The sequence below is a fragment of the Meleagris gallopavo genome, chromosome 9, assembly GCF_905368555.1.
Source record: "Meleagris gallopavo chromosome 9, MGAL_WU_HG_1.1, whole genome shotgun sequence".
In the NCBI taxonomy this organism is placed as follows: domain Eukaryota; kingdom Metazoa; phylum Chordata; class Aves; order Galliformes; family Phasianidae; genus Meleagris; species Meleagris gallopavo.
In genome coordinates, this window is record NC_139412.1 from 10861400 (window position 1) to 10870759 (window position 9360).

The window sequence follows — 9360 nt, forward strand, 5'->3', positions numbered from 1 at the left end:
ATTTTGGATGACAGCCTCTCCAGAGGATAAGACACTCCCAGTGGAAGAAACTGATGCAAAGAGACTTAGCAGCAAAAGTTTTATTACTGTTAAGCAGGTATTCTCATGGGCAGCACGGGGGTAATGAGAGGTAATCCTCCTATCATGCATACCTTACACAAAAGATCTTCTGTTTATATCATAACTTCTGTTGTCTAAGCAGAAGTTTTCCCAGCAGTATGTTACATATTCAGTGATCCATTCCAAGCAGGACCCCTATTTTCTTGGTAGCCAGACTCAGCAGAACTTCCGTATCTCCTTGGTTCAGAGACACAGCTCTTTCTGTTACCTAAACAGATTGCAGGGCAGGGGTATCCATCAACAAACATTAGCAAGTTTAACTATGTTATTATAACTTGTATCACGTTAAAACAGAACAGTCTTATGACGTGCCTCCCCATTCACAGTGCAACATCACCGTTATCACCCATAACATGTAAAGGCTACCATGGTGTCGCAGGCAAGCATTACTTGTATTATACAACAATTCATCAGCTATACTTGTAAGGATATATTAACAGAATATTTTGTGCTATTCTTCAAATCAATACTGGCAAGAGGTCCCTTCTAGGTCGCTGCTAGAGATTCTGACAGTTGCTATGCCCTGCTTCCTTCTGTCCTTCTACTTGTCAACGTTGCATCAGACAGGCAACCAGCAGAGCAGCTTAGTTGTGGGCAGCAGCACTGCATCCTGCTGGCAGTGTGTCCCAGGGCTCAGCATCACTGGGGCACTCTGTGCTGGGACAAGCATCTCCCTCCATGGTCTGATCATTGCATCCCACAGCCTACCTCAGCCTGCTAGAATAAATAAGTTGTTTTTTTTTTTTTTTTTTTAAGCTTAATGGTATTGCAGAGAAACCAAGACTGCTAACAAAACTAAGCAAAGACAAAAAGTCAATAGATAATTTCATGTACCCACAGTATCAGGGCAACAGGAAAGTGAGACAGAAGGTGGGCAAATAGACAAACATGGCCTATGCCCCTCAGAGGAGGTACTGCCATCTGTAACCAGTCAGAGTTTGCTGTTGCAGGGAGATTACTTCCCTTACAAGGGGCAGCAAAATCCCATCATGGGTTTGATTCATGTTTGCTGCTCCTTGGGCCAGCGCTGAGGATCCCACATACAGAACTGCGAGCACTCAGCTACTGCTGCTTGGGGAGAACTGAAGGAGAGGATTTTAAAAGCTGCAGAAAGGAATGAATTCTTAACCCTCACCCCTGAAACAGATGCAGTCTGGTCCATCAGAGAATGCTCTCCCCACACTGCAGTGGAGGCAGAAATCCTCTGTGCAAGCAACACTCATATCTTGGCCTCCACACCACACTCCAAAACACCCCATGTTTTCCTTCCTGTGCAGAAAAACTCGGCAGAAAACAGAGGAGCCATTGTCAACAGCCAGTGATAAGCACAGTGCACCTACGGAGTGATTTGCATTTAAGCAAATAGTTTTAAAGCACATGAAGGTCTCCACAGGCATGGATGCTGCCATTTGCACAGGTCTTCAGGAGGTGCACAGGGAGCACACATACAAATCACCCTGATGTCTTCTGCACGTAGAGAGGAAGCATCAAGCACGGCCCTGTGTGGCAGCAGGAAAAAGTTGGGGTGGGCATGGCTGGTTACCTACACACACTCAGAAACATACACAGCCTCATTAATGCCATAAACTATCAGGGGACATGCTTGTAACTAGTTTTAAAGGCTAGACTCTAACTCTGAGTCTGGTTTTAAAGTGGAAAATAAATGGGAAAACGTGCATTAGAAATCCCTAGTGCTGTGTTAAAGAAAGAGACAGAAATGATTAATTTCATTGCTTTATATCACCAATATCACAGGCTCAGACCTATGAAACTGAGATCCATTAACATGTTGAGCCAGCCACACAGGAAACATCCCCAGTGTCTAGCAGGTTAAATCAGGATCCTTGCTGATGGGCAGGGACATCTCAAAGGACCTGGAGAGAAGAAATGTCTCACAGTGAGGTGCTGTGTAATAGAAGTTGTGAGTGTTCCATCATTGAAGGTGCTTAAAGTTAGGTTGGATGTGGCTTTGAGCAACCTGATCTGTTAATAGATGTGTTGGACCAAATGATCCTCAAGGTCCTTCCCAACCCAAACCATTCTGTGATTCTATGTGCTGACCATCAGAGGAGCCACAAGTCCAGCCTTGCCCCACTCCTGAGGCCCCAAACCTTGCACATCTCCAAACCCAACAAGACAGCTGTGACACTCCTTCCTCCAGCTCAGGGTGGTTTTAGCTGGGGCACAAAGAAGCTGACTAAGGCTGTGCATTGGATTTGCACTGGATGTGGACCCCACCAGAGCATCCCATCACAGACCCAGGGTGAAATCAGGGATAGAGAGGTGAGAGCTGGTCTACACCTTTCTTGGGGTCTAAACTTTGGAACAAAGCGTGTGTTGGTTTCCATATCCCACTCTTTTCACTCCAAGATTATATTTATGAATTTACATGGGAAAAGGGAACGAAGGCTGTACCTTTCCTTGTCTGCACAATTGGAGTCATGTTCCTGCAGCCACCCCTGTGTTGTATGATCTGTGAAAAAAACACATTTATCATTGAAAGCAACCTGAGAGGAACAGCATGGGACACTGAATTCAGGAGATGGCATCTGGGGCTGGGTTAGGGAAGGGATATTGTCACCAGAAAGGTTAGGAGGACTTCTCAGAATGAGAAAAACAACTTTTTAATAATTCACATTGGGCTCAGGGAAACAAGAGGGGCACTTACAGCAGAGGAAGATGGCAAGGATTGGCAGGGCCAACACTGCTGCTGTGCTGACCGCAAGGGTGGTGACGTCCATGAACGCCGCACAGCCTTCTTCTGTGGTCAGATAAGAAAAAAGCAGCAGAAAACTCAGTCAGAAGGGTCAGACAAGAAAAAAGCAGTTGGCCACTATGTAAACATGCTTAAATACACTTAGGGAAAAAAAAAAAAAAAAAAGCAAATATCTGGAAAAAAAACAACAACAACAACAACTTGATGGATTTTTTGGAGTAGTCCCAGCTCTGAATGGTAGAGCAGAAGGGCTATGGCAGACAACTTTCTCACCATGGCGTTGGTGGATGTTCTTCATCTGGAAGCTGCTCGTCAGCACCACCAAGAGCACTCCTCCTGGAGCAGCATAGCCCATCGTGCGCTGTGCTGGCCATGGGAAGGACAAGAAAGAAGTGTCAGTGTGTGCTTCCACAGGTGGACAGGGGCTGCCAGCATGACTTGTTACATGAGTGATAAGATCTGTGGCAAAATAAATCCCCTTATCATTCGGTTTTATCTCCATTCTTGCCTTTCTTGAACAGCTCACCTGCTGTGCTTTTGAGCTGGATGAGCTTCGTAGGCTGGAATGTCACTGTGGAGGCCACGAAGAAGGTGATCACAGTCACATACAAAAGGAAAATCTCTGGCAGTATGACAGCAATGGATGGGCCTGGAAGAGAACAGCACAGAGCTGAGCACCACTCTTTCCATTTGCCTACCATTTTAAGTGCCCTTCTGCAGTTACGCACTGGGAAAAAGCTTTGTGAAAAAGAACCACCATCATATTGGTAGTATAAGTGAGTGTCTAATCCATATGGTGGTTTCTCAGCTTGCCAAGGACAACATGTTGAGCCCGAGGGGTCCATTTCCTCTATAAAGGGCCCTTCTCCTCTCCAGCCAACACTCAGATGGATTTTCATCTCCCATGAGGTCCCCACTCCAATGATTACTCTTTCATGCTGTACCCTTTGTGAGGGAAAGGATTGGGATCTGCACTGCAATACTCCCAAAAATGCCTCTTACCTTCTTCTCTCATCCAGAGGAGCCCAGCAGTGCCAGCCAGGATGGAGGAGATGCACACCAGCCCACAGGTGTAGGCACTGAGCCACCTCCACAGCTCTCCCCCTAGACATCAGAGCAGAGTGGGGTGACATCTATGTCCCCCCCAGGCTGCCCCACACCAGTCCCCAGCCCTCCTTTTGGGTGGGATGCATCAGTGGGATGTCCCTGTCCAGGGTACGGTAGGGTTGACCTACTTAAAAGAAGAGATAGCTATAAAGGGCTCTGCAACCATGGCACAGAGTATATAAAATACTTTATTAAAATGGAGTCTTGGAATGAAAATGCTCAGAGATGCTACAATTTTCTATTAATGTGTCTCTCAGTCACTTCAACGCTCTGAGCAAAATTATGTAAGGATATGCTAGGGTTCAACCTGACCTGAAAACATAACAAAATTAGTTTTCTTATTAAAACAACCAAGGAGAGTTTACTCTTAAGATAAGCCTCCAGATGAGAAGGGGAGATGTTTAGTCATCAGGAAGGGGGCATGAGTTGGTTACCATCTCTTCCCACAGCATTGCTGCTCACTCAACACCACTGGAAGACAAAACTGGGTGTTCAGCCCAGTGCAGACTCACTTATTCTTAGCTTTTCAGACTGGCAGACAGGAAAAATTATGCCCCATCCTGAGACAGCAGCAAAAACCAGAGCAACCACTGAAATCCTCAGCACATCCTGCAAGGGAGGAGAGAGACCTGGGAAAAAAAGAGCAAAACAATCCATGAAGCTGGGAGCGATGTCACAGTAGGATCAGCATGGAGGGCTCTAGTGGGCCATGGAGTTCTACCATGGCTAGGTTGGATTTCTCAGTTTACCAGCTGGTGGATTTATTTCTGCTGGAGGCTCTGGTCCATGAAACACCCAGTTGGGAGTGTGCCCAACACTCTGACCATATCCTGCCCACCACTGCTTTAGCAGTTGAGATGTTTACCTGGGCTTAGGGACATTCTCTAAGAAGGAATGGCCAAATTCTACTGCTTATTGCACCAAGCTCTGTGGCTTGGCGCTGGCTAGAGGTGGGATGAAAGACTGCAAATTGCTTCCTATCATCCTACAATAGCGAGCTCTGGTTGACAGCACATGGACATCCTGGGTGGCAAGACCTTGGGAGGTGGAGGAAGAAGAATGAAATGAAGTAACAAGTAACCAAGGGATACTGGGGACAGGTGGAGCAAAGGAAGATGTTGAGTTCTGGAGAGCAGCCCCATGCCCTCAGGGCAGCCCATGGGAAGCTCATTTTTAGCCACTATTTTAGTGATCACCTGCAACAGTGACATTCAGGGAGGTCTCCTGCCAACTTATCCCATTGCTGGCATTGCAGGAGTAGGAGCCACAGTCCGATTTCTTTACCATCCTCAGGTGCAAAACACTAAGGCTTCCAGAGAGGTGGTAACTTCTGTCCGGGGGAAGCATCTGCCCATCCTTCTTCCAGGTGAAGATGTCTGCCCTGCCCTCTGCTACCTCACACAGTACCTCACCGCTCGCCCTGGCCACCAGGCCACTGCTCCAGAGCTGAGGGTGAGACACGGGTTCTGGAAAGGAAACAGAAACACCAGCACTTCTCTCAGACCTGAACAGGACCATCCACAGTGGGGATCAGGGTGGTAATGTTCATTAAAGCATCCTTTAATCCGCAAGGATGTGATTGCAGGTGACTTTTGCTAGAAAGTCTTGCACTGCACAAGGGTGCTGGGCTTTCTGGCATTTATTTAGTACTCCTAGTTACGTCATTTTATTTTTTTTTTAAATCATATTTGGGTTAACACAGCACATCTAATGCACAAGGGGGAAAAAAAAAAAAGAGGGAAACAAAAGCAAATTTCTCTGCGTCAGAGAAGTTGCAGTAAGATCATGGTAGCAACATTACTAGAAAGAAAATAATCAGAGCAAATTAAGGGAATTGGCAAGAGCAACATCAAGAAGGGACTCGTGCGTTATTAAAGCATGCTCTTATCTCAGCAACAGCACTTTGCGTGGAAGTAGCAAAGAGCCACGGGCAGCATGGTGTGTGAGGGACAATTTTGGTGGCTTCTCCATGAAGATCACCCTGCTGGGCTTCACTCCATTAGTGATGCCAGCTTCCCTTGGAAGTGATGCAGCATGGGTGACACCAGCCACAACCCTGCCAGCCTCTCCATCTCTTCTCTGAGAGCAGAAAAGAAGGGATGGAAGAGACCTTCCAGTATAGGGTTGAGCCCTTTGTCATATCCAGATGCTGAAGCAGCATCACCAGATCTGGTAGTCTCCCAGAGTTCTGGGAAGGTCTCTACCCACAGCTGGTCCAAGCTCCCCATCACTGGCCTGTCAGGCTTGGCCCAAATCTCTTCCCCATACCCTTTTGCTAGGCTGATAATCCATATATGTTCAAAAATATTGCCTGCATCCATCACCCCACTCCTCTCTCTCATAGCCACCACTTACTGAGGACATCCAGCAATATTGACAAGCTCTCCTTTTCTGCCTGGTTGACAGTCACTCTGTAGATGCCACTGTCGCTTTCCTGTAGGTCGTCCAGGAGGAGAGATCCATTGGATGCATGCAGATGGGCTCGTGCAATGTATGGCGTGTGGATGGTCAGGTTGTGCCTCTCATACTGCAGGATGGTGTGGGAAGCAGTGCCATTGAGGTGCTCCCATTGTATGGAGTGGATGAGCGTGACGTTAAGCGGCCCCGCAAGCAGCACTGAGGAACCCACCATGGCCACTCTTCTCTGCAGGGCTCTCTCCACTTCTGCAGCCTGTTTCAAAGGCACCAGCATCCCTGGATGATAGAAGATGATGAAAAGAAGACAAACCAGGGAAATGGAGCAAGTCTTGGGAATGGTACTCACTGTGCCAAGGACACTGGTAGAATCTGGACAGCTTGGTCTTCATGTCTTATAACCCATCTCCATCAGGCAGTGTGATATCCCATCTGGAGCTTATATTGGATGGTCTGAGCATCTGCCTGCAGGGCTGAGGCCTTTTCTACACAAGATCTGTGCTTTCCCTACCAGTCTGTGCCCAGAAGGCACTTTCCAAGCATCTCACTCACAGTTCCTGATTTAATTCGGAGCTGAAAGCATTTATATGCTCCCACCCAAGAGGGATAGAGCTGCTTCCCCAAAATGCATGTCAATTGGGTTTTTCATGAGGCTCTGAGGACTTCAAGGGATCACAGCTCCCTGACCAAGTGGAATAGAGAGTTTTCAGGGAAAGCCAGGCAAAAATAACTGCTAAAATCTTGGCTTGTAAAATGGAGTCCTTACAAGCAAACAAATGAAGATGAGTTTAATTAGTCTAGAGGAAGAGGAAATGAGAGGAATGGTATTTGTTTACCTAGAAATGATAACAGTCATGAAAGAAAGGTTATTTTTTAGCCAGGCACAAACCCAATGAATTGCAGCTAGCACTACAAGCATAACAAACACACCCACGCCTCTGCTGATGGGAACTCCAAGGTTTCTGTTTGAGGCACTCTTCCCCTAACAGGACAGCCAGGCTAACCCTGAGCATCCTGCTGGAGGTGGGCTGAGGTGAGGAGCAGCAGCAGAGACCCAGCAGGCAGTGAAGGCTGTGCTTCTTCCTCTTCCTCTACCATGTCTCAGTTCCAGCGAAAGCTGTTGCTATACATTCACACTGCAAACCCTCTTGAAAACCATCCTTCCTGAGCAAACTTGTTATTTCCCTTCACAATTTTGCAACACAGGATAGAAGTCAGCCATAACAAGGCAAACAAAACAGGCACAGCCGATGTTTTATCCAGTTCTCGTACTGGTAACCTATAGAAACAGCCATGGGGCTTCATTGCTGTGCCTCCACCACATAAGATATGTGTGCAAGGAGGATAAATGAGTTTTTAACAGAAAATCCCTTTGTTACAGAAGAACACTCTTCACACAACATCATCAACATGAAATAAGAGAAAATACTCCATTATAAACTTCTTTTTACAACTGCAATAGCCTAAGCTCATTGTGTAGGTGCTCAGCATCCACAAACACTACGACATCTGGACAACTGTGTCTTTTTCCCACTTTAAACGCTCAGCCTGAAAACCTTTGTCTATTTGCTCCTCAAGCCAGCCAGTACATACATTAAGACCAGCAAGATTATTCCTATGACTGCAATAAACGTTGTGTTGTCACCTATATTGATCTCTGTATGAACCTACCTGCAGAAAGCTTTTAGCCTCAGTGCCATTCTCCTGAGCTGCATCTATCTCCTCTGCCTTTGAGTGACAAAGCAGACATACTCCTTCCTAGCAGGGTGAGTATTTAGCCCCACTTTAAAAAAAAAAAAACAAAAACAAAAAACAAACAAAAAAAAAGCCTGGCCCTTTATAGGCCAGCGATCCCCATGCATAACTGCCCAACTGCTTACACCTGTAAGGTGTAAGATTCAGGTGAGGATTCAGACTCGAGCCCACTGGGTGGCATCAAACCCCCATTTACCTGCCAGAAGCATCCCCAGCAGCTCCACGGGGTGGTGCAGCAGCATCCGTCGAGCAGAAAAGATTCAAAATTGCTGTATTTAAAAAATACTAATTCCAAGTTAGGTTACTGCTTGCGAGGAGCTGTGTGGCTCTGCTCCGGAGGGCAGTGCTGAGGCTGCGCTGGCTCTAGGCTCACGTCTCCCCGCTGGCCGCCCCTCTCTGCCCTTTGCTGCAGCTTCTCCTCCTTCCTGGGAGGTTTCTGCCGGCAGCAGCCGCTCCCTCCCCGCCGTTGTGATGTCCATCCCGATCCCGTTCCCGCAGGGAGCAGGGCGCCTTGTCCTAAGGAGCCAGGCTGTGCTCCTGCAAGAAATGCAACAATTGGTGGCCAGGGGAAGAACCCACTCCAGGAGGAGTTCCTATTTCCATTTGGAAAGTAGTATAAATTCCAGCTGAGGTCAGAAGATCCATTTCCATCTCTTTTTTACAGCTCACCATCCTCCCCCAGAGAGCATCCCAGTTCCCTGAGGTGGTTTCTCACCCCTTAATCTGTTTCTCCACCAAGGCAGATATAGAATAGGATTACCCATGTGCCACAAGCTTTCTTTCTGCAAGAGGAATTTCATTTTAAGGGAGCGTGATCTGAAGGAGCACCCGGGGACCACGTTTAATGGTCAGAGAGATGAGAGGCTTGGGAAGGTTGGAGCTCGGAGCCAGAGCTCCAGAGAAAGGTTGCCTGCTGAGCATAGCTGGCTCCATCTGGCTCCTCTGGGCCATCGGAACCAGAGTGAGATGGATGCTGGGACCAGGCTGCAAAGCCTTAGGAAGTGACGGGTGGAAGCACCACCAACATATTGATGTCTGGCAGCTCCATCACCCCTGTCCATGTTGCATCTGAGCCATGGAACTCATTTGAACCACCTGACAACAGCCCTTTTCTGACCCATGTTTGGCTTTCATATTTTACTGTCCTCTTTCCCACTTCTTGACCCTTCCTTTCTCTGTCTTTGTCTCTTTCTAAATAAATACTCCCATAATTACTTTCCCCACATTGTTCCTCATTTTACTATGCA

General features: G+C 47.2%; 1 protein-coding gene across 6 annotated transcripts; it reads right to left on the reverse strand.

The window, feature by feature from the left end:
• Positions 1 to 75: 75 nt before the first annotated feature.
• On the reverse strand, positions 76 to 8682 carry LOC104912189 (uncharacterized). 6 transcript variants are annotated; one of them, XR_014885011.1, is made up of 11 exons: positions 8310 to 8682; positions 6299 to 6637; positions 5140 to 5409; positions 4456 to 4572; positions 3839 to 3940; positions 3363 to 3485; positions 3110 to 3202; positions 2789 to 2881; positions 2536 to 2593; positions 1884 to 1994; positions 76 to 328 (listed from the first exon to the last, which is right to left on the reverse strand). XR_014885011.1 is itself a non-coding variant. In XM_010715295.4 (10 exons), the coding sequence occupies exons 1-10, from the start codon at positions 8353 to 8355 to the stop codon at positions 1943 to 1945; spliced, it is 1293 nt and encodes a 430-aa protein (XP_010713597.1). In that variant the 5' UTR covers positions 8356 to 8682; the 3' UTR covers positions 852 to 1942. The 6 variants fall into 6 exon arrangements, 3 of the variants coding, with proteins under 3 accessions (XP_010713597.1, XP_010713601.1, XP_031410524.1); XR_014885010.1 differs by lacking the exon at positions 76 to 328 and adding an exon at positions 852 to 1619; XM_010715295.4 differs by lacking the exon at positions 76 to 328 and having other exon boundaries at positions 852 to 1994.
• Between the last annotated feature and the right edge of the window lie 678 nt (positions 8683 to 9360).